Genomic DNA, 25,506 nt, shown 5'->3' with positions numbered 1-25,506 from the left:
CCAAAATGTGTTCCCCTTGTGTTATCACTAATCTGCATCTATGGACTGCTTATTCTGCCAACCAAATGTATTTGAAAAATGAGGGCAAGACAGGGAGGGTAAGATTTTATTCACTCTTTTTTCATCATAGCTGCTTGCTCACAGGGCATGTGGCCAACTGAATTCTCCTACTGCTGATGCCATTCCCAGGTGGTGGCAGCTGATGGGGCCTTAACATATGAGATTGAGGTACAATGGAGGATTCATGGGCCAGAGTCCTTAGCATCAAACTCTGACCCTGAGTTCTCCAACAGCCTCCACTTCTGCAAACTCAGGGTCCCATCTGAGCTTCTACCCAGAAAAGCAGTGCATGTGAGCAGCTGGGCAACCCCAGCAGAGAAGTTTCTTTTTGAGGATGTAGCACTGTGGAAGGAATTTATAGATTTTGCATGTAGTAATAAATGCCAATATCCTCAGCCTCTACTCTGCTGATTTTCAGTGTGAAATCAGTGCCGGACCCACTGCCACTGAACCTGTCAGGGACTCCAGAGGCGCAGTTGGAAACCAAATAGATTAGGAGCTGTGTAGACTGGCCGGGCTTCTGCAGGTACCAGTGCAAATAGGTGTACCCATTACTCTTCAGGAAGCTCTGACTAGATCTACAGGAGATGGAGGCTGGCTCTCCAGGGGTCTACAGGAGATGGAGGCTGGCTCTCCAGGGGTGACGGGCAGGGAGAGTGGAGTCTGGGTCATCACAATATCTCCACTGGATCCTGAACCAATGAGAGTGAAGTACAAGGTCGTGTACAAACATTATGAGCAACTTTTGTAATTTTGCTTATAATATTGATTTGTTTAAAATAATTTTGATTCATATCATAAAAAATAAACTTTTAACAATGAACCCATTATTTACTAGGTACAAGAGACTCCTTTATTTTTCAAGATATTATTCAGAGTACTGGTCGTTGTTCCTTTCAGATGGTTTCTAATTATTCACAGAGAAAATTATAAATTCCCTTCCCTGAAACATAGGCCATACACCTCTAACGCTTGGTTAGAATAAGCATGGGACACTGTGGAGTCCCAGAGCTCATCCTTCCACCCCATACCCTACACTCATATCCTTTTGTCCTTACCAGGCACCCAGAGCATCAGTAGCCCCAGGAGCTGAGCAGAGAGCCTCATTTTGAGAAATTGAATACAGAAGTCCTGATCAGTGAAGGCAAGGTTGTAGCTGAGCTTTTCTCTCGGACTGACAAGAGAAGGTCCTTCCTAGGGGACAATATACAAATCCTCTGGTGGGTGCAGGGGTTTGGAAGGAGCCAGTGGGGTAGGTGTGTGTTTCTCCTGTGAGCAATGTGACATCAACTGTCCTTTGAAGGAAGACAAAGAAAGATGAATTCATATTTGCCTATACTGATGTGAATAAGGATCTTGCGGTGGAAGTTGGAACCTTGGGCCGGGAAACACTGTGTAGTGCATGCCACACTGAGAAAGCAGAAGGACCCTGATGATGTAGAAATGTGTGTCTAGGATGCACCTCTGTAAGGTGAATGCCATTCTACATGACTCCCTTCTAGTCAGTCTAGAGAAAGAAACAGCCCCATCCCCACAAGCACTGACACGCAGAGAGCCTACGAATAAAAAGTGGTCTTGAGCCACTTCAAGAGCTCTCTGGTATCTGCTGTTTCCAGGATGACTGTTTAAGGATGTTCGATGCAAGTGTTGGGATCTTCCCTCCCCTGGCACCGGGTGAGTGAGCCTCATTAGAACGCTCTGTCCAAGGGCCTCACAGGGAGAAGGATGTGAGTCTCTACATTTAGAGCCAAGAGCCCAGCTTGAGTAAGAGGAAACGGGGCAGGAATTTTATGCCTCAGGCAGTGAATGTAGAATTCCTGATGAGCAATTGTTGAACCTGGAATATATCCCATTATAATAATTTCACCTATACCAGATTAACCAGAGGTCTCTCTCAAAAGAGAATTTCATAGGCTCATGATGAGAATGAATGAGAAACAAGTTTGAATGATGTTTTTCTGGGTGGTGTTTAAGAAAACTCTTTTTACACAGTCTTCCTCATTGTGTAGAATGAGGTCTTGTCAGGTCTTTGTCAATTCTGAGGGAGACCTGAGTATCCCCTAGCCTGTATGTGGTGTGGCCACAGCCACGAGTCCACAGTTCAAACAGAGAAGCTGTGAGAAGTACAAGAGCTGGATCCACAGTTTTATGTGTTGAATCACCTGTATCTGTTAACTGGCATGTTCTTTGCATTCATGTAAAGACAACCAAAGCTCAGGGATGTGAGTCTGCAACACAGCTAATCATTAACATAGGGAAACAACCTGACTATTCTTTATCTGTCAATACAGTGCTTAGTATTGCATTGAACAACTCCTGATAAAAGGTGCCTAATTGCTTTCACAGGGACACTCACAGTCCTGCAGGGGAAAACAATCTAAGAATTGAAATGATAGATTTCTGTGCTATGTAATCTTCGGAAATGTAACCCATAGTCATACCTGGTTGAAAAAAAAATACATAGCTGAGCACGGTGGCTCACGCCTATAATCCCAGCACTTTGGGAGGCTGAGGCGGGTGGATCACGAGGTTAGCAGATCGAGACCATCCTGGCTAACACGGTGAAACCCCGTCTCTACTAAAAATACAAAAAATTAGCCGGGCGAGGTGGCAGGCGCCTGTAGTCCCAGCTACTCGGGAGGCTAAGGCAGGAGAATGGCGTGAACCCCGGCGGGCGGAGCCTGCAGTGAGCCGAGATCGCGCCATTGCACTCCAGCCTGGGCGACAGCGAGACTCCGTCTCAAAAAAAAAACAAAACAAACAAACAAACAAAAAAAACGTACAAATAAACAAAGTTTTAAGTATGATTCCACAAGAAAATTTGGTTTCTACACATTCTGAGGAATCTAGCAAAATAAGATATTTTTCACAAGGTTGGAAAAAATAATTAAGTAAAAATGATACTGGCTTTAAATGTTGAGCTCCATGGTGATAACCTGAGTTGATGATCACAGATTGTGATAAGGAGGTAGGATTAGAATGAAAGTCTCATATTTTACTATTTAATATGTTTATGATTTTCCTTCATTAAATTTTGTAACTTCTGTATGTAAGATCTTGTTTGCAAGAGGGTTTGAGGAGCTTGTGGGCTGATCAAGGAAAAAGAGATGGACACAAGAGTGTAGTAGTCCACACGACTTTTACTGGGCGAAGCTTTGATGGGTTTTCAGGGAGATGTTCCTCACAGCAGGAGTCTGAGCAGGGGCTAAGGTGCCAGGGTTGCTTCTCAGAAGGTGGGAATGAGGATTTACTGGAGAAGGGGCTATGTGTCCAGGGGATGTCACACAGCAGCACAGTGGGGAGATTCTGGGTCATACAGCTCCCAGGGCAGTAGCAGTTTGGGGTTTGCATAACCTGGGACTTATCTATTACCATCAAGTGTGGGTAAAATATCTTGGAATAGACAAAACAAGCATTTTTTAAATGGCTAAAAGTCTTCATTCAGCTATTTATGAAATTATTGTACTGTAAAATTTGAGTTTGTTAGATGTCATGGAGAAATAAGCCTGCAGTTTAGAAATAACACAGGGGCAGTTCACATAGATCATTGTTGGTTCATTAATATAACCCTGTGGCCCATTCTGTAGACTTCTTCTACAGACTGAATTAGTCCAGATAGCTCAATCCCACATTGCTATGGGTGAGATGGAGTCACACAGAGCCCTGTTCTCCACCTGGAACCTATTGGACAATTTTTCTGATTAAAAGTGAGTGTTTTCCTTGGGTGAGAATTGAGACCAAACCGACAGCATGGGGAACAGCCCTCTGTGTAACTCCAGATCATCTGGACTCAATTTCTGGCTCCCAGGCACCTCAGATTGGTGCTGGCCGCATTAGCTCACTAACTACAAACTATTGCTCACTAGAACATAAATTCGTGGATGAATATTCTGTACACAGGGGGCTCAGAGTAGGCTCTTTGAATGTGTTGTTTCTGAGAAAAAAATCTTTCTGAACTCTGGGCTAAACATGCTTGTTTACAGGCCTGACCTCTTTGGTTCTTCAAGATCCTTTTCTAGGTCTTCCTCATCTGAATCTGTTTTTAAATTTTTTAATTATTGTTTTTCTTTTTCATGGAAAATAGAGAAAAATATCTAATGTACAGATTTAGCTATGAGATTAGTGGAAACCTTTGTTGGCATGAAGGCTTTATCTCTATGCATGTTAATTTTTCTGCGGAGCCCACCTCTCCCACAATCAAACTGCACAACGTGAACGGATGGTTCCATTGCCTCTCTGAACATTCTCTGTTTTACACATTCTGTATTTTCTGTAAGATCCCATTACTTCTCACTCTTAAAAAAAGGAGCCTTGTTTCTGAAGTAAAGCCTCCATAAAAGCCACAGATTCTTCAATTGTTAAGCTGTGATTCTGACCACTCCTAAGAATTTTCATTTAAAACAAATTGCCTTTATTGCATCTTGAAACTATATGCCAGCTAAAAGAGGTTGCTCTTGTTTAGAAGTATACTCAGGAATATAATTTAGCAGCAAACATTTGCTTTAATTTTTTCACTTAATCAACAGAATTCTTTTTCTTTTGCCTTAGATGATTGTTGGTGCAATCAGAGGTCTTGAGTGAATAGGTTAAATAAATTCTTATATTTTGTTTCAAATTTCTTCTTGGACTGCTGTATTCCATTCTATGTGAAAACCATACAGTCTCTGGGTTTCAAGCTGGATATTTTCCAAAGCAAGAATGGAAAAGATGAATAAGATCTACCTAAATAAATAATTACCAAGTCATCATAGACTCCAGATATTTGTAAACTTTGTAATTTCATCCAATGGCTGTTCCAGAGAGTTCAAAAACATTTATTTTATTCCATTCTTTGTTGTTGTTGTTTTTGTCTTCTATTACCGATTGATATGGTTTGGCTTTGTGTCCCCACCCAAATCTCTTCTTGAATTGTAATCCCCATAATCCCCACCTGTCAAGGGTGGGACCAGGTGGAGGTAATTGAATCCTGGAGGTGGTTTCCCCCATGTTGTTTTCATGATAGTGAGTGAGTCTCACAAGATCTGTTGGTTTCTAAAGGGCTTCCCCCTTCTCTCAGACTCATTCTCACTCCTGCTATCCTGTGAAGAGGTCCCTTCTGCCATGATTGTAAGTTTCTTGAGGCTTCTCCATTCATGTAGAACTGTGAAATTATAAAACATCTTTTCTTTATAAATTACGCAGTCTCAGGTATTTCTTCATAGCAGCATTAGAATGAACTAATACAGTAAATTGGTACCGAGGTAGTGGGGCATTGCTAAAAGATCCCTGTGAATGTGGAAGTGACCTTGGAACTGGGTAATGGGCAGAGGTTGGAACCGTTTGGGGAACTCAGAAGAAGACAGGAAGATGTGGCAAAGTTTGGAACTTCCTAGAGACTTGTTGAATGGCTTTGACCAAAATGCTGATGGTGATATGGACAATGAAGTTCAGGCTGAGGTGGTCTCAGATGGTGATGAGAAACTTACTGGGAACTGGAATAAGGATGATTCTTGCTATGCTTTAGCAAAGAGACTGGTAGCATTTTGCCCTTGCCCTAGAGACCTGTGGAACTTTGAACTTGAGAGGCATGATTCAAGATATCTGGTGGAAGAAATTTCTAAGTAGCAAATCGTTAAAGAGATGACTTGAGTGCCCTTAAAAGCATTCAGTTTTATGCAAATATATGGTTTGGAATTGGAAATTATGTTTAAAAGGGAAGCAGAGCATAAAATTTCGGAAAATTTGCAGCCTCATGATGTGATAGAAAAGAAAAACCCGTTTTCTGAGAAATGCAAGGTGGCTGCAGAAATTTGCATAAGTAATGAAGGGCCAAATGTTAATCGCCAGGACAATGGGGAGAATGTCTCCAGGACATGTCAGAGGTCTTCAGGCAGCTCATCTGATCTCAGGCCTTGAGGCGTAGGAAGATAAAATGGATTCATGGGCTGAGCCCAGGGCCTTGCTGCTTGATACAGGCTTAAGACTTGGTGCCCTGCATCCCAGCCATGGCTAAAAGGGGCCAATGTACTGCTCAGGCCATTGCTTTAGTAGGTACAAGCCCCAAGCCTTGGTGGCTTACACGTGGTGTTGGGCCTGCATGTGCACAGAAGTCAAGAATTGAGGTTTGGGAACGTCTGCCTAAATTTCAGAGGGTGTATAAAAATGCCTGGATGTACATGCAGAAGTTTTCTGCAGGAGTGGAGCCCTCATGGAAAACCTCTGCAAGGGCAGTGCAGAAGGAAAATGTGGGGTAGGATCACACACACAGAGTCTCCACTGGGGCACTGCCTAGTGCAGCTGTGAGAAGTGGACCATCATCCTCCAGACCCCAGAATGGTAGATCCACCAACAACTTGCACTGTGCACCTGGAAAATCCCCAGAGACTCAACGCCAGCCCATAAAAGATTTAATGAATGCCCTATTAGATTTTGGACTTGCATGGGGTCTGTAGCCCCTTTGTTTTGGCCAGTTTCTCCCACTTAATACAGGCGTATTTACCCAATGCCTGTATTCCCATTGTATGTAAAAAGTAACTAACTTGCTTTTGATTTTACAGGTTCATAGGCGGAAGGAACTTCCTGTGTCTCAGATGAGATTTTGGACTTGGACATTTGGGTTAATTCAGGAATGAGTTAAGACTTTAAGAGAGTGTAGGAAAGGCTTGATTGTATTTTGAAATGTGAGGACATGAGATTTGGGAGGAGGCAGGGGAGGAATAATATGGTTTGGCTGTATCCCCACCCAAAATCTCATCTGGAATTGTAAACCCCACATGTTGAGGATGGGACCAGGTGGAAGTGGTTAGATCACGTGGGCAGTTTTCCCCACGCTGTTCTTGTGATAGTGAGTGAGTTTCACAAGACCTGATGGTTTTATAAGCATCCAGCATTTTTCCTGCTTGCACTCACTCCATCCTTCCGCCCTGTGAAGAAGACGCCTGCTTCTCTTTTACCTTCTCTCATGACTGTAAGCTTCCTGAGGCCACCCCAGCAATGTGCTATCTGGTGGAAGAAATATACCTTGAGTCAAATATACTGCATTGTATTTCTTCATAGCAGTGTGAGGATGGACTAATACACTGATCTTTCATTTTCTGCTTGGCATAAGAAAAAGTTTAGAAGAGCTAACATGTATATTTCCAAAAGTACTAAAAGGCAAGGCCAATTGCCCTTCAGAGATTCTTAAGTTTTGGATTATCCTCTGTCCTGGCCAAGAAAAACTAATAAACAAAGCAAACATGGTTTATTGGTTTAGTGAAATTTATTATTATGCAACTGCTACTGTGTTAGAGCAGAGATTCATCATTTCCACCTGCCTTTGCAGAGCCTGTATTATTATTTAAGATGAAGAATCGTCACTGAATAACTCATTTAGTCCTTGACTCTTTGTTTCGAATTTTCAAATTGTTTTAACCGGGGAAGAAACTAAATCATTGAAAGAAAATTTTAGTTCATTTTAGAACTCAGCGTAAGTGACTTAATTTGGACTTTGATGTTTTCTGGGGGTGTCAAAATAGCCTTATTCAAAATCTACATAAGTGCTGGCCTGTGTTCACACAGAAGAGGAGCTCGTGCCCCTGACTGAGGCCTCACAGCCTCCTCCTCAAAGGCTTTCTCCAGCCACCATCACCTGATACTACTTTGTGTAGATGCGTCCTCTGGGCATCACAGCTGCTCCTGCTGCACTGAGAGGCTGACCCTCCTTAGAAGGTTTGTGTTTGGGGCCCTTATACTGTGCAGGGTCTTGGTGAGTGTCCTGCTCACAGGAGTCTGTGCACTGTCTCTAGGCTCTACACTGGCAATTGTGGGAGCAAAATCAATCCAGTTTTGGTTGAATATGTGCATGTGTATTCAATTTGTTTTTCCACAGATCGACCTGAGTCTTCTGACTGTTCTGCTGCCTATATTTGTTAGGCAGGTGCACACAGGCAGGGAGGATCAGGATTAGCTTTCACTTAGCCCTTCCCCTGGCAGGATGTGGCTCAGAGACCACTGCTCCATCTGTTCTGCTGCTGTTCTGCCCTGCCAAGGCTGTTGCAGCTGAGGGGCCTTTAAATATGTCACATATTTTGAATATGTTCTTCTACTGTTTAATGTGAGATGTTTTGTTTGTTTTGCTCTGCAGGAAAGCTTGATTCATGGAAGATGGACAGTGAAAGTTTCTAAAGAAAGGATCCTAACCTTTTGATCTTTACGTTATTTTGTTATTGAAAATGTCTCTTCCTGAGAGTAAAAGATATATAATTTAATTAAAAACTTCTACAGTGTTAACATTTTCTGCCAATGTAAGCCTCCCAAAGAAAATTCTGGCATTACCCACGTCAACTAAATATTTTCTTGTGGATTACTAGTTTTACTCCATGTAATTTCTCAAAGAATCACACACACACACACCCCTGGAAGCCCACTAAGGATACATAAGTGCATCACTGTTTCTAAAACTGAGGAGATGGAGGCAACCTGGTTTTCTATTACCAGAAATGCAGGTCAAACATGGTTAATATTTGGTTTAGATTATCAGGCAGCAATGAAAAGTAACAGCAAGTTTCACCCTTACCAACATGGAAGGATTTTAAAACATACGTCTGAGTAAAAAAGAAGTAAGCATAATGATATGTTTCATAGGATGACATTTACAGAAAATAAACATAACTGCATATAGAACAAAAAAATATATTTTGAATGAACACATTAAAAGGAAAATATTCTAAAATCATAAGACCCTAAGTAAAGAGAAATGTCCACTTTCCTACTCTCACCCCAGCCTCTCCTTCTGCCCTGGGCTTCTCCCAGCCTAGAGCTGTCTATCAGCACAGGGAGGAAACATTCTGGGCTAGGCCCTGAGCACTGTGAGCTTTGGAGACAGGTGTTTGGGGATTGCCTGGAAATGCCAAGGACCTAGCACCTGGGGACCTTGGAGCTATGGAAAATCACTGCACCTCCTGCCAGGGAAAGAAGCATAAAACCCCCAACCAGTCTGTTACCAGGCAACTCAGAAACAGCTCCAGGATATTTTCAAGCAATCCCTGAGCTTACACTCATCTTAGGAGGATCTAGGAGATGATAGTCCATTTCTGACCTTCTTCTGTGCCTTGCCTCCTTCTATCAGATCCTTATTCAACCATGTGCCAAGACAAGTCAAATGCTTGTGGGGGGTGGGATATGAATCATATTAATCTAGTTTCATAATATTTTGTCCATTTTTTTTCTAAGAATGAGTCCCTCTTTAAAATTTGCAATCTAGTGCCTCACTTGCCCCAGCCCTACATGTAAGTCTGATATTGGCCAAGACACAAGTTTTTACCTGTCCCAGGGATGCGCCCACTCTAACAGGTAGGCTATGTTGACACTTCAGATCCCTGGGAATCAATGTCAGCTCAGACTTTGCACTCAACTGCTCTCACAATGTTTGGGTACAGGCCTTTTCCTGGTGTACGGCACCTGAGTAAATGGCTATGGGCATGGGAAGGACTGGGGGCACCATTGCATCACACACTGGTGGTGCTTGTGCAGGACCCACCTTAGTGAAAACCAGCTACTTCTTCGAAAGGGAGATTTGGATCTGACCCAGACTCAGGACAGGGCAAGAGATTGTGACTATTGGGGCCACTGCCCTCAGCCTTCTGCTCATCCACTCTTGCCTTCTTTGCAACAGATACATAATCCATAATCTCCTCATTTCCTGGACATCTATTTTTCCCCTAGTGACACACTAAACTGTTGATCATCTGCACAAATCTCTGCAGGTTCAAGCTCCTTTGCTGGTCTTGCCTGCCATGATCATTGAGATCCTCTGGGTCTGTTAGTTAAGTGCTGCCACGTGGGCTTTACTCCTTTGAGTCTCAATTATCCCATGGTTAATCCCAGATCTGTGACAGTCTTTCTGATTCTCAGCTCTAGTCTGCAGAGGAGATGCTCCACCGTCAATGTTGCTTGTGCCCCATTCACCAGCGCAGTCTTCATGGTTATAGTGAATGGTCTGTCCTTGGGTCATTCTGTGGAGAATAATTCTGTGAAGAATCTTTTGGCCCCACGTTATATACCCACTCCAGCATACCCACCCCCTCCACTGGCTGCCAGGCTCAACCTCTTAGTCTCTTCCTCCACCATCTCCTACGGCAATCCAGGCATGCCAACCAGACTCAGCATCAACCATGACTTCCCCAGGCTTCTAGCAGTCACCTCAGCAGTGAATTCTTGTCCTCCCATTGGTCCATGGCAGGATGTATAATTACTCCAAGAAAAGTCCTGGTTTCTAGCCTCTTTGACTTTCAAAACACCCCCAAGGCTACCCTCTGGCCTCCTACAGTACACGCTAGCTAATTCTTGTAGCCACCATCGACACTACTAACTTGCTTTCTGTCTCTATGGATTTCCCTATTCTGAACATTTCATATCAGTAGAATCATATATATGTAGTCTTTAAGTCTGGTTTCATTCACCTAACGTAATACTTGCCACCTTCATCCAAGCTGGAGCATGTCTCAGAACATCATTCTTTTTCCTAGCTGAATAATATTCCCCTGCCTGTTTAAACCACATTTTATTTATCCAATCATGATTTGCTGGACATTTAGGTAGTTTTCAACTTTTGGCTCTTATGAAAACTGATGCCATGAACATCTACACACAAGTTTTTGTGTCTTATATATGTTTCCAGATATCTTAGCTATAGATATATTATATAAATATATATTTGAGATCTATCATGAAGGACTGTTTTATACAATTATGGAGGCTGAGAAGTTCCATGATCTGCTGTTTGCAAGCTGGAGGCCCAGAAAAGCCAGTTGTTTGTAGTGCCAGTCCAAGCCCAAAGGCCTGAAACCATGGGAGCCAATGGTATATGTCCCAGCCCCAGTCAGAAGGCCTGAAAACTGGAGGCCCAATGGTGATAGTCACAGTCTGAGTGTGAATGCCCAAGAACCAAGAACACTGATGTTTGAGGACAGAAGATGAATATCACATTTTAAGAAAATACTGAATGTACATTTCCTCCACCTTTTTCTTCTATTTGGGCCCTGAAGGTATTGAGTGATTTCTGCCCACATTGCTGAGGCCAATCTTCTTTATTCAGTCTACTGATTCAAATGCTAATCTCTTTGGAAACACCCTCACAGATTCATCTGGAAATAATGTGTTACCAGCTATCAGGGCATTCTTTAGCCCAGTTATGTTGATGCATAACATTTATTACTACTGGCTGGGTATGGTGGCTCATGCCTGTAACCCCAGTACATTGGGAGGGCTAGGTGGGCAGATTGCTTGAGCTCAGGAGTTCGAGATCAGCCTGGGCAACATGGCCAAACCTCGTCTCTGAAAATAAAAATAAGTAACTGTTACTGTTCCAATCTCTTCACATCTTCAAGAACACTTGACATTTTCCAGTTTATTATTATGATTGCCATCTCACTGTATGTGAGGAGATATCTGATTGTGGTTTTTCTGTCATTTTTCCAATGGCTAAAGATGTTGAGTCTCTTTTCATGTGCTTATTGACTCTGTATATATCTTCTTTGATAAGTGTCTGTATAGATCTTTTTTTTTCCCAGTTTGTAGTTGAGAAGTGTTTTTTAATGTTTATTATTGAATTATAAGATTTCTTTATATATTCTGGGTGGTGGTTCCTCATCAGATATATGATATACGGGTTGCTTTTTCACTTTCTTGTTAGTGTCCATTAGAGCATAAAAGTTATTACATTTGATAAAGTGATATTCATCTTTTTTTCCTTTGATTGCTTGTTTTTTTGGTGTCATATGTAAGAAACAACTGCCTCATTCAAAGTCACAAAGATTGACACCTCAGTTGTCTTAAAAGAACATTATTATTTTACCTTTCACATTTAGGTCTTTGTAGCATTTTGAGTTAGTTTGTGTATATGATGTGAAGAAGTCCACCTTTGTTTATTCTTTATGTACAGATATTCAGTTGCTTATACATGTATGTAATTATATTATTTAGATATGACTACATATGGAACTATGTGCATCCAACTATTTATCAATACGTATGTATATACTTATACACATGTATATATGTATATATGTGTATATATACATATATACACGTGTATATATATACGTATATAAATATGTGTATATATGTATACATGTATACATATACATATGTATGTGTATATACGTATACATGTATACATATACATATGTATGTGTATATATGTATACATGTATATGTATACATGTATGTATACACCTATATTCATGTTTTAATATATGTGTGAATTTCTCTAAATAAGGTAAATTTTACTATTTTTATTTAAATATTATTTTTTAATTTTCTTTTTAAATCTCTCCTTGGTAGCTTTATAAATAGATTATTAAATATTTATACTTATGCCATTAATTATAACAAAATTTATATGGGTAAATACGTAACTATTACATTTGTCAGTTTTTTGCACAATGATGATTGGTAACCAACTATTTAAAAGTCAGTGTCTTATATTAAGTTTTATCGTGTTTGTGGATGTTGATTTTAATATTAACTTAGCTCTTCAAGGCAGGGCTCAACTGGGTGGTTCTGATTCAGGGAACTGAGCTTATCTCTAGCCTATAAATTGTGTTCATCTGAGGTCAAGGCTAAAGGGCAGTAACTAACCTGGTGCCATATTCTAATGCGAGTTTTGCAGGAGTGAGCAACCTCCCCAAACCAAGTTGAACTGGTGAATGAAGTCTAAAAATTCTGAACACAGATATACACAATCTTAAGTTATTCTGTCACCTTGGTAATTATTAAGGTTCCTACAAACTATTGCTCCATTTAAACATCAAAGTATTGTATTATTCCATGGACAGATAATTATGTTTCTCCACCGTTACAATCTTCCAAATATTTTAAAATGTTATGTTACATGGATTAGAAAATAAAGCTGGGAATGTTTGCAATATGTGGCTTTCCATTGTAATTTTTTAAAATAGCCTCATTGGAATAGTAATGTATCTCTTTTCTTGAGGAGGGGATGGAGTTTTGCTCTTGTCACCCAGGCTGGAGTGCAATGGCGCGATCTCGGCTCACTGCAACCTCCACCTGCTGGGTTCCAGCTATTCTCCTGCCTCAGTCTAGTGAGTAGCTGGGATTACAGGCTCCCACCACTATGAATATCTCTTCAGCCGAAATAAAAATCACGTACATAGCTTCTTAAACCTTTTATAGATCACCTGTTACCAACTACCATGGCTAAATGAAAGTTCTCATTCAGTGAACTGAAGGTCGTTCTGCTATTTAGCATGTGTATTGTGCTCTCGTGAGCTAATGATGCTGCTGGATTCTGGATACATTCTGAGTAGCAAAGGATTTTCATAAGTAAGGAAATAATGCTGCATCCATGTTTAGGTTTTCTGTTGTTTTAGTTTTTGTCAAGAAATATTTTTCATTTGTTTGTAAAATGATTCTTGTATATGTCATACAATTTCCTGATTTTTAAGCTGTGTCTATGACTTAATTAAGTTGTCTTCCTATGATCCAGCCTTGCTCATGATATGAGAAAGCATGTTCAAATGTATTCTGGAGCCATCCATAACTGGCAAAATTTTTCACTATTTTATGAAAATACTGACCATGTTGGGCTTTCAGCTGTCAGTTCCTCATCATGACCATCACTTCTGAAAACACATTCTTCAGAACCACTTTTCCCTCTATATTTTTCTGTAGAGTTGTTCAGTGAGTGGTCCTTCCATGAGATTTGGAAGTCGGAAGAGAATGATTCAATGCTCATTGACACCTGCAGACAGACAAGTGGACTTAGTTGAGAACTAGAGAATCACCTAGAGACATACTGCAGGAGGCTGAGCACATGAGCACCCACACTCTGGGCTTCTCAGACCAATCTAAAGACTATGTGGTTAGGGAGCCCACACCTGCAGGGTAGGGTGCACCCTGGTTTCTGGAGGAGAACCAGAGAATTCCCTGTCTCCAGTATCTGCTTCCCTGACTAACATTAACCAGGCCTTGAAAAGCTGTGGTTTAGACACAAATTCCATAAATTAAAATAATTCCTGCTTGGAACAGCTAGAATGGCTTCGCTTTTGCTATAAGAATTCCAACTATCCTGTAACAGAGACTTCTCAGGTGGTCAAATCTCTTTATTAAATCAGGACTGACAATTCAATTCCGTGCTGCTGGGGACGAGGAGGAAAGAGAGTAGGTTCAAAGGAGTCACCTCTGGCCAATCTACCAAAATTTCCCAATGACTTTTAAAACCTGGTTGCACCTGAAAAACAACTCAACAGATGGAGGCACCAGGAGGAGCGTCTTGGGCAGCCCAGCCTTACTCATCTGCTTCCCAGGGGGTTGATGTTATGACTTGTCACACTGGGAGTGGGAAACTACTCTCCTGTTGACAGTAATACATTGTAAAATCTTCAGGCTGCAGGCTGCTGATGGAGAGAATGAAATCTGCTCCAGATCCACTGCCACTGAACCAAGAGGAGACCCCCATCTGCATTCTGGACGTCCTATAGGTCAGGAACTTACGCACTTTCCCTGGTTTCTGCTGATACCAATTTAAATAGTTGCTAATGCCTTGACTAGCCTAGCAAGTGATGGTGACTCTGTCTCCTACAGATGCAGACAGGGAGGATGGAGATTGCGTCCTCTGGATGTCACATCTGGCATCTGCGATTAGAAACACAAAAACAAATATTTACACTTTTAACCATGTTATACGAGGATTTCCCTGAAGAGCCAGGCTGTACTGAGCACACTGGATGGGTAAACTGCTAGTGTTCCCCTTGCTTACCTGGGAGCCGAAGCAGCAGGAGCCTCAGGAGCAGAATGGGAGCCCTCATGTCCACTCTGTATCCTGACTGGGACTGACTCCTGCATAGGGTGTTGCCAGCCTATTAAAAAACCTCATGGCAGGGGACTATGCTCTGGGACATGGAAATCCGCAGGAGATGGGGCAGGCTGGGTGCAGCTGCAGCACTGGCTCATCTCAGTAACTTGGCACAGGGCCAGTGTCCCCAGGGTCCCAGGTCAGACCAGGGCAGCATAGATTAGCCTAGAGGGAATGTTTTTCTCTCTAGAGCCACTGTTGTGACAAAAGATATTTTTGGGGAAAAAAGTAAAGATTTAATAAAAACCTATGGACTACATGGAATAATATATTTTACAGTTCTATTTGGAGTATACAGGAGAGTATAACCATTTGTAGAGAATGTCTAATAAAGTCTTAAAGGGTGGATCTATCAGGTCTTCGTGTAACTTAAATGGATGTTGTGGGAGTGACAATCCCTTTGTTATACTAACAACACCTCTGTGATTGTCACATGTTTCCCATTGTATCATGTGGGAAAAAAATTTTTATGAGAAGCACATTTAATACATTCTAAGGTATTTTGTAGTGACCTTAAACATTTGTTATTACCAGTATAATTCCAAGCAATTCTCTGCAGATGCACAATAATGATGCTGTGATTCCTCAGTGCCTGTGCCACTCACAGATCTTCCATTATCCAGAGCTTTAGATCTCTTTAATACCCAGGGTCTCAATGGGCAGCAGCTTCGTCTTGGTTTGGTGACCCCCTTATTCTGCCCATTCTTCTGCCCTTGGGTATTATTTCCCATAGGTCATCAGTATGAAGGGTTGACTAGTAATGCTAGATCTGTTTACTTCAAAAAACATCTGTTTCTTCCTCCAACTGTTGAAGCCTGAATCAGAATAAACTTGAAACTCTGGGTCAATCTACACCCTCATGATCCATTGTCTCCAAAGGAAGAAGACCAACGTGATGTATCTTGCCTAATGCTCTGATCTGCCTTTCCCACCAGAATGTTCGTGACTGTTCAGGTGCAGCTCTCAAAAAACCTGGCTTTCTGGAAAGCAGGAGAGGGAGAGGCCCTAGGGAAAGGCCAGGTCAGTGAACACTTTCTCTTCTGTGAGGGTGGCGACTGCTCAGTGCATGTCCCTGCCCTGCACCATCAAAGCCACATTCCTCTTTGATTCTTTAGCAGTGAGTGGGGACATCATCCTGACTCAGACGCCTGCCTCCTTGCCTCATATCCAGGAAAGAGTGTCCCCGTCTCCTGCCAAGCCACCACCCATGTACATGGAGAAATACTTTGAATCTGGATAAAACTTGGAAACAGATTTGAACCCCTATACCTCACATGTCTGCCTCTGCCCAGGCATCACAGCCTGGTTGTGCAACAAGGGAAGTGGAATTAACTCCATCAACATAAGAAGACTAGAACCTGGGGAGTCCAGGGAGCATTACTCATGCATCACTAAGAGTGGCCAGACCAGAGTGGTATAGCCTGTACATAGATCTCCTGCTGCTTTCCAGGGGCCTGAATTTCAAGGGAAGTTACTGGCAAACTGCTTGCTAAGATTTAGGTTCAAAGAGAAGCAGTTCTGGATTGAAATACACAATTATTTTCATGTGTGGGTGAGTGTAGCAGTCTCTTTTGCTACCCTTTCCCTTTCCCCTTCAGTGTACTTCTGCTGACCCCCCATGGCCATATCTGTTCCTCACTGCTCTATCTGAAGCTGGAGTAGGCAGCCCTGCCTGCACACATGGCCTTTCACAGCACCTGGAATGAACATCCTCTAGGAAAACCTTCAATCAGTGAGGGCAGGGGGAGGTGTATACATACCCCAGCTCCCTCCCTTCTTAGGTGGAATAATACCAAGATATTTTCCCATGTTTCCATGTGGTCTTGAGCTCCATTCATCCTCAGCCTTAGCCCCTTGCTGAGGAGACTTTTGGTGTCCCTCCTCTCTTTCCTCTCTCACTGCCGTGTTTCCTCCCAGTATTTCCTGTGCCTTGTAAATATGCTGCCTGCATGGGCATCATTGTCCTGAAAGATCCAACCTAATACAGTGGACACACCCTCTTTCTTGGACAGGGAAAGACAGCATCATCACAAGGGTCTTTATAATAGACAGGAGGGTGGTCAAAGTCAGAGAGGAACAGAGACAATGGAAAGGGATGCTTCAGTGGTGGAGGAAGGGGCCAGGCAGCCCAGATCATGGTGGTATCTTTGAAAATGAAAAGCTGAGAATCAGATTTTCTCCCCTGGAGCTTCCAGAAGGAATATACTGACACCTTGATTTTGCATCAGTGAGACTTCTCACTGCCAGAACCATATGATAATAAATTTGTGTTGTGTGAAGCCACTAAGATCCTGGTAACTTGTTACAGCAGGAGTAGGAAACTAACACAAGGGGCAGGGGTGTCTTTTACCTCCTTAAGGGCATGGTTGTCCTCTGCTCTTCCAAATATTTTATCTAGTCATTTTTTAGCGTCAATTTTAACAAGACACACAGATCATTTCACTGTGAAGATGGCTAGCACCAGAATCCTTGTTATGTGTAAAAGCTCTTGGATAAATCCTTTGATTGACTCTCTTCCTCTCTGGATGTGTGATTCACTCTTATATGCTCTGGATATGAGAAAAGTGGGGGCCACTTGTTCATTTGTTTTAACATTAGGAGGAGAAATCAGATTTACAGGACACAATTTGAGAGGGAAAGACTGGGTCAGAGAAATGAGGATGGTAGACAAGATGCAAAGTGTTCAGGGCAATGCAAGATGTGCCGCTACCCTCAAATCTGAAAGACAGACATTTAGTATTTGTAAAGGCTTTGAAGAACTTTTGCTTTGTAGACAATACTCCAGAAGGGCCTGAGATTATAATTGGGGTATTCATGGCAAGGTGCAGAGGTAGCAGGCAGCTTGTGTTGAGAATTTCACGCCACTTTTCTGGCTTTATCTCTTCTCTGAGTTCATAGAGCCATTCAATCCTCTATGAAATAAACGTGGCCATGTGGAAGCAACATATTTAAGTTTATGTAGACCTGGGTTCCAAGCTCAGCCCTGATAGTTGCTGACCATGTATCTGTGGGCAAACCACCTCTGTGCTCTCATGAACAGTTTACTCCTCTGTGAAATGTATCACTGAGTGTATCAAGGGCTGTCCTGAGGGTTTCTCTAGTTGATGCACCAGGAAATGTACCTGTACATATATATATATGTATGAAAAGACTACTTAGGGCCCCTTTTATGCATCCTTGAATGTGTTAGAATGAAGATTCTCTGTAAGATACTACTAGTCAGATGTTATTTTCAACTAAGAATTATATTTATTCTATAACTAACAGATGCCCCTGTATACACTGTGGGATTTCCTGTACAATATTTCCATAGTAAAAATCTTCTAACCAGTTATGTGTAAGATTAGAGAATTGAAGGTGGAGACTGCAAATCATCATAGTACCTTTTGGCTAGATGTACCCTAAGCCCCATTTGTATCAGTATTCTGGGGCTGCTATAACAAATTACCAAAACTTTGGTGGGTTCAAGCAACATAAATATATTCTCTTATAGTTCTGGAAGCCAGAAGTCCAGCATTCGTTTCAGGGACCAAAGTAGGCTGTCATCAGACCAAGCTTCTACGGGGACTCCAGGCAGGGAGTTTATTTTTTATTTCTATTTATTTAATTTATTTTTTTGCTTATTCCAGCTTTTGTTTGCTTCAGCGTTCATTGGCTTGAGTCCACATCACTTCAATCTCTGTCGCTGTCTTCAAATTGCCTTCTCTCCTGCAGGCTTTATTAAAATGTCTGTCTATCTCTATCTTATAGGGACAATCGTGATGTCCTTATAAGAGAAATAGACAGACATTTAAGAAAGACAGGCCCCTTTAGGGCCCACCTGGTCAATACAGGATAATCTACCCGTTTCATAATCCCTAATTTACATGTGCAAAGTCCCTTTTCCTATATAAGGCACATATATAGTCTCCATTGAATAGAACCTGATCACTTGAGCATCATACTCATCAATAAACCATCACAGAATGTACTCTCAGTGTTGGTACTCTAAACACAACACATGCTCTTCTCTCTCTCTCTCCCCTCCTCTCTCTCTCTGTCTCTCTTCCTTGTGATTATAAATCTCCTCACTGCCCTAAGTGTATCCTGTGCTACCTATGTCCAGGACACAGCAGCACACATAGAAGGGTTGTGCTGTGGTTTTGCTTAGAGACCTGCTCTATCCTTCATTATCATTCAGAAAGAAGGACACAGCCAAAGACAGCCCTCAGCCATCTGGGGAGAAGCTGTCTTTACTGAAGACAGTCACAGGCTATCATTCTCTGGACCTCTGTTTATCTTCAGAAGCCTGTGATCTTCAGCCTTCAGTGAGGGTCTGTGTGGTCCCTGACTTGAGTAGGATCCAACAGGATCCTTATCAGAATATCTGATTCACAGAAGGCAGCGAGTATAAGGTAGGAAATCATCAGGACTTGTATTCTGAGCACCGATCACAACATTGGTCATGACAACACTGACCAAAACAGGATCTGGACAAAACAGGATGCACTACAGAAACTGGCCCAAACCAGCTAGAACCAAGATGGTGACAAAAATGACGTCTAGACCACAGCGTGCGCTGGTCTTCCCCTGGGGTCTCCCATCAGACAGGTCGGCTCCCATGGCTCAGTGCTGTGTGGTCATAGTATGAAACGTCTCCACGGTCTTTTCACAGCCCCTCTGTGACTGCAGTGATGTGGGATTTCTCTGTCCAACTTTCATGGCTGAAGCAGCTTCTGGGACTCCGTTCACAATGGGAGGTCATGAAGGTAGTTAGGCTGCTGATGAACAGAGTGACGTCTGTCCAGACTCACCCCCTTGACCCAGGCAGGCATCATGTCCAGGGGGCAGTGGGAGCCAGCTGGAGCTCAGTGTCAGCCCTTATTTCACACGGAGCTAGGCTAGGACACTGTTATTACCCTGACTGGCCCTGCTGGTAAGAGTTACCCTGTCTCCTGGAACACAGGGAGGGGCCTGGAGATGGGCAGCACACAATATCCCAACTGTCATGTAAGTGAGGAATAAATATGAACATCCCCAAATATAAATTCTAAGTAAATGCTTTATTCAGTTCTATTAAATTCTGATAAGAAAGCAAAATGGGCTAAAAACTTCATCTTGAGGGAAACATTCATGTTTAATGCACAGAAACTGAAGATGAAGCCTGAGTTCTCCCTCCTCACCAGAGAGTTGGAAAAGCAGGAGGAAGAGGAGCAAAGCTGGGTCCCCACGTCCACAAGGGCCTCCTGAGGCTGACCTTGCTCACAGAGGGTGGGGAAGGTGGATGAGTCAGCCTGCGCTGCCACACGAAAAACATGGGACTGGATGGCATAAACCACAGAATTTAATTTTCACATTTCTGGTGCCTGGAATATCCCTGATCTATGTCCAGCAGGGTTTGCTTTCTGGTGAAGACCTTCTTCCTGATTTGCAGATGCCAGCTTCTCACCATGTCTTCACACAGCCTTTCCATAGAGGGGAAGGCCGTTACAGAGAGAGAAGAAAAAGGAGAGCTTCTGGATCTTATGAAAACATGAATCCTACTGGATCAGGGACACCCCCTGCCATGACCTCAATTACATCTTGAGAGGTTCTAATTTCTACAGTCACATTGAAAATTAGGGTTTCAACATGAATCTGAGGGCACAATTCAGTCCATAGCAGGTGGGACACAGCCAAGGCCATTCTTCCAGTCTCAGGGCACGGGGCAGGTTCCCACCAACTCAGCACACAGGTGGCTCCTCCCAGGTGCCCAGGTCACAGGGAAGATTTGACTCTAACTCCAGGGCTCCCTGTTGATAAGGGGACACCAGCACTCCTACTTTCCCAGTGTTCCTAAGACCGTGATGTTGTCTTTTGTTTATTGTGGAGTGTGTTTGCTATCTTCAGGCAGGTCTTTGACATAGCAACTTATAGGACATTTGATTCTGTGATTGTGAAAATCAATTAATTGATTAATCATAAATAACAAATTAAACAATACATTGAATCAGAAACAAAGGACGGTCAAATGAAGAGCTTAAAAGGAGTCTGAGTATCTTAAAAAGACATATTCCTTTCAAACAAGAACAGTTCAAGTCACAGATTTTTTAAATAAATGTCTTTTTAGCAGCAATTATGAAATAGCAAATGACAACTTCAAATAGGCTACAACAAATATAAGTTTATAGTCAAAAATATTTTCAAGAATTATGTAAACGCATTTTCAGATTAAAACAGACAAACAATCAATGAATATGGGTTTATCAGCAGATCCACTCACTGGAAAATTTCTCCATTGTGTGATTGAGTCAAAAGTACATTTGTCCCTGATGGAAAGCTTCAGATATTTTTTTTCTGTTTTTGTTTTTGGTCCTTAGAAGAAAACAGCTTTCTCTCCACTCTGTTCCACCTCATGCTGCTGAGGATGGGCGTGGGGGCAGTGACTGGGAGGAAGGAGGAAGGCTGCGCTCTCAGGGTGGTCATGCCTCCTGCCCACCTGAGTGACCTCATGGAGCAGAGCCATCCACACCACGAAGGCCACCTGCCTGCCTCTGCACTACCAGGCAACAGACACAGAAACCTTGTTACATTTAGTCCACCATATTTTGAGGCTTCTTTGTAATAAATTTGATTATGCTCTGATTCTTCTTTTATCTATCCCCTTTCAGTTTTTGGAATCATTTACTTTTCATCATTTTGACTTGAGAATATAGACTTTTGGGATATCAGCATCAGGTAGGTTGTACATTTGTTTGCTTTTCCTAAAAATATATCTAACCACCTTGAATGGGTTTTGATTTTATCTTCTGTCTCACAGAAAAAAAGAAACTCAAGGTGCCTAGGTGCTGTCAATCACAGGAGGGCTAAAGTGACAATAGAATTGCTGTATCTCCTGCTCTTGCTACTTATATCTTATTTTCTTTTACTGCATTCTGTAATAACATTTAGGCTCAATGATGCATTAATTAGTATTTTTAATAACATATTAAGTGTCTTATGTTTCTTCATTTGAGGGCTACAGTCTGATAAATATCTGTATACATTTTTGCCGTGCAACTTTTAAACCTAACAGAAATGACACATTGGAATTTTAATTGCACTTACTATGGGATCCTTTATCTTGAAATAAATCATCTCACGTATAATTTAAGTCCTTAGCCTGCATCGAGATATTGTTCTATTGATTTAACTAGTCTTTTCTGTCTCTACACCGTATTATCACATGCAAGAGACATTACTCATTACTCAGATTCATATAAATTTATTTGGCAGAACAATCAGATCATGATTATACATGATAACACTTGGTCATACTGGGAAATTGCTATCTTCCCACTTTCCAAACGTTCTCTCTCCTTTACCACTCAAACAAAACTGCCCTCTCTAGTATTACGGTGAAGAAAGCACTATTGCTTTTTTAACAGAAAGCAATTTTGTTAGGTTTAAAAGTGCATGGCAAAATGTACATAGATATTTATCAGACCATAACCCTAATATTAAGAAAGCATAGGCCAGGCATGGGGGCTCACGCCTGTAATTCCAGCATTTGGGGAGGCCAAGGCAGGTGGATCACGAAGTCATTAGATTGAGACCATCCTGGAAAACATGGTGAAACGCCACTCCACTAAAAGTACAAAAATTAGCTGGGTGTGGTGGTGCACGCCTGCAGTCCCAGCTATTCGGGAGACTGAGGTAGTTGGAGAATTGCTTGAACCCGGGAGGCAGAGGTTGCAGTGAGCCGAAGTCATGCCACTGCACTCCAGCCTGGCGACAGCGCGAGACTCCGTCTCAAAAAAAAAAAAAAGAGAGAGAGAGAGAAAGCATGTAAATTTAGAGCACTATTGTTAATGGAATCCATTAAGAGCATAATTTTTCTATGCATTTACAATTAAAATAGAGGATTCAGATTTATTTTCAGAAAAATAGTGTCATATAAAAATAACGCATTTATTCATTCTTTGAATCATTTTCTTACGAAAACATAGTACTAAATATTTCCTCTCTAAAATACTATGTCAGTAAAATACTTTTAAAATTCTAAAAATTTGAGAAGGAAATAAAAATCTCATATAATGGGTGCAGCACACCAGCATGGCACATGTATACATATGTAACTAACCTGCACATTGCGCACATGTACCCTAAAACTTAAAGTGTAATAATAATAAAATAAAATAAAATAAAATCTCATATAATTCTGCATTGTTCCTGTGGTACATTACAGAGACTTTATGTTTTCCTTCCGAGTTACTTTGTTTATTTTCAAAGCCCACTTTTGGAATTGCAAGAACTCCATTTTCAGTCAGCAAAAGTAATTGAGGCAAATCAAACTATTTTGGTATTAGGATTTATATCTGCACTGGATTTTAAAAATCTATAAGTAGTAAAAAAAAATCAAACATTTTAACTAATTATTCTTAGCCATACTCCTGTGAGGACAGCTGGTGCAGAATGCTTTCTCCACCATAATACTAGAGAGGTCGGTTTCATTTATCACTAGAGTGATAAATGAGAGAGAAAGTTTGGAAAGTGGGAGGATAGCAATTTCCCAGTATGACCAAGGGTTACCATGTATAAAACTATCCCCAAACCGGTCATTTCTAACATGTATTCACTTGTGTTACCACTAACGTGCATCCATGATCTGATTGTTCTGCCAAATAAATGGACTCGACAAATGTGGGCCAGACAGGGAGGGTGAGGATGAGCTTTCGTTGACTCACCCTTCATCAGAGCTGGTTGCTTCCAGAGCAGGTGGCCACCTGTGGCAGCTGATGGAGCCTTAACATGTGGGACTCAAACATAGCTGAGGTTCTCATGGGCCAGAGTTCTCATCAGCAAATTCTGCCCTGTATTCTCCAACAGCCTTCTCTTCTGCAGTCTCAGAGACCCTGCTGACCTACTCCCCAGACAAGTAGTGCATGCGAGCAGCTGGGATACCCCAGCAGGGAGGTTTCTGTTAGAGGCTGTACCACTGTGGGAGGAAGCTGTAAAGCTTGCATGCAGTAATATACCCCAACATCCTCAGCTTCCACCCTGCTGATTTTCAGTGTGAAATCAGTGCCTGACCCACTGCCACTGAACCTGTCTGGAATTCCAGAGGCCTGGTTGGAAACCTCATAGAATAGGAGCTGTGGAGACTGGCCTGGCTTCTGCAGGTACCAATCCAAACAGGTGTTTCCATCACTATCCAAGAGGCTCTGACTAGACCTGCGGGAGACGGAGGCCGGCTCTCCAGGGATGTCAGGCAGGGAGAGTGGAGTTTGGGTCATCACAATATCCCCACTAGATCCTGAAGTAATAACAGAGATGTGCAAGGTTATATAGAAAAATTTTGAGCAACTTTCATGATTTCCCTTAAGATATTCATTTACAGTTATATATATTTTCAAGTTTTGATTTATAGCATAAGAAGTAGACTTTCTAAAATGAACCCATTATTCACTAGCCAGCAGGGAACTCTTTAGTTTCAAGATCTTAATCAGAGGACTGGTCATTGTTCCTGGGAGGTGATTCATGCTTATTCCTGAGATAAAAATATGAATTCTCTTCCCTGGAGCATAGACCATGTGCCTGTAACACAGGGTTGAAATAAATATAAGAAGCTGTGGAGCCCCCAGATCTCACCCTCCCACCCCATTTTCCCACCTCATTTTAATCCTGTCCTTACCAGGGAGCCAGAGCATTAGCAGCCCCAGGAGCTGAGCAGGGGGCCTCGTTGTGAGAAGGTGACGTGAGGAGTCCTGATCAGTCAAGGCAAGGTAAGGACAGAGCTGAGCTTTTTTCTCAGACTCAAAAGGGAAGGTCCTTCCTAGAGAACAATTTGCAAATCCCCTGGTGGGTACAGTGGTGTGGAAAAGGTTGATGGGGCAGGGGGAAGGTCTCTTCTGCGAATAATATGACATAAAATGTTTGTTGGAGCAAAACAAACATAGTTCAAGTCAAGTTTGCCTGCGGTCAAGGGAAGAAGGCTCTGACTGTGAAGGTTGGGACCTTGGGCAGGGACACATTGTGTAGTGCATGCCACACCGAGAAAGCACAAGGACCCTGACAATGTGGAAATGTGTTTCTAGGATGCATCTCTGGGAGGTGAATGCCATCCTGCATGGCCCCCTCCCAGTCCATCTAGAGAAGAAAACAGCCCCATTCCCACAAGCACTGACGGTCAGAAGGCCTGCAAATGAAAAGTGCTCCTGAGCCAGTTCAAGGGCCTCACAGGGAGAATGATGTGGGTCTCTACGTTTAGAACCAAGAGCCCAGCATAAGTAAGAGGAAAGGATACAAGAATGTTATGCCTCAGGCAGTGAATATAAAATTCCTGGTGACCAACTGTTCAATCTGGGATAATCCCATCATAATCATCTCACATATACAAGATTAACCAGCAGGATCTCATAGGGAAGAATTTCCTAGGTTAATGATACAGACCAAATAAGAAATCACATTGCATGATGTTTTTCCAAGTGGTGCTTAGAAAAACTGTTCTCACACAGTCTCCCTGGTCATGTGGGATCAGGTCCTATCAGGACTTCCAGGTTCTTGCCAACCCTGAGTGAGACCTGAGTCTCCCCCAGCCTGGATGTGATGCAGCCACAGCCGGGAATCTGCAGTTGAGAAGGAAGTTGTCTATGTGAGAAGAGCAAGGACTG

The 25,506-nt window shown here is 42.2% G+C and overlaps 1 pseudogene and 2 gene segments (V, D, J or C); all 3 read right to left on the bottom strand.

Moving 5' to 3' along the window:
* Nucleotides 1–415: 415 nt before the first annotated feature.
* On the bottom strand, nt 416–1,167 carry LOC100938888 (immunoglobulin kappa variable 2-28-like). The segment is given in 3 exon segments: nt 416–670; nt 706–752; nt 1,119–1,167. Coding segments are annotated over 3 exon segments (351 nt in total).
* A 13,201-nt stretch (nt 1,168–14,368) lies between these two features.
* LOC112132090 (immunoglobulin kappa variable 1-27-like) lies at nt 14,369–14,849 on the bottom strand (annotated as a pseudogene).
* A 4,418-nt stretch (nt 14,850–19,267) lies between these two features.
* LOC100938835 (immunoglobulin kappa variable 2-40-like) lies at nt 19,268–24,612 on the bottom strand. The segment is given in 4 exon segments: nt 19,268–19,365; nt 23,581–23,638; nt 23,830–24,149; nt 24,528–24,612. Coding segments are annotated over 4 exon segments (492 nt in total).
* Between the last annotated feature and the right edge of the window lie 894 nt (nt 24,613–25,506).

Source organism: Pongo abelii, chromosome 12 (genome assembly GCF_028885655.2).
Source record: "Pongo abelii isolate AG06213 chromosome 12, NHGRI_mPonAbe1-v2.0_pri, whole genome shotgun sequence".
NCBI classification, from domain to species: Eukaryota; Metazoa; Chordata; class Mammalia; order Primates; family Hominidae; genus Pongo; species Pongo abelii.
Note: the sequence above shows the minus strand (reverse complement) of the source record. Positions and strands in the feature narration are given on the sequence as shown.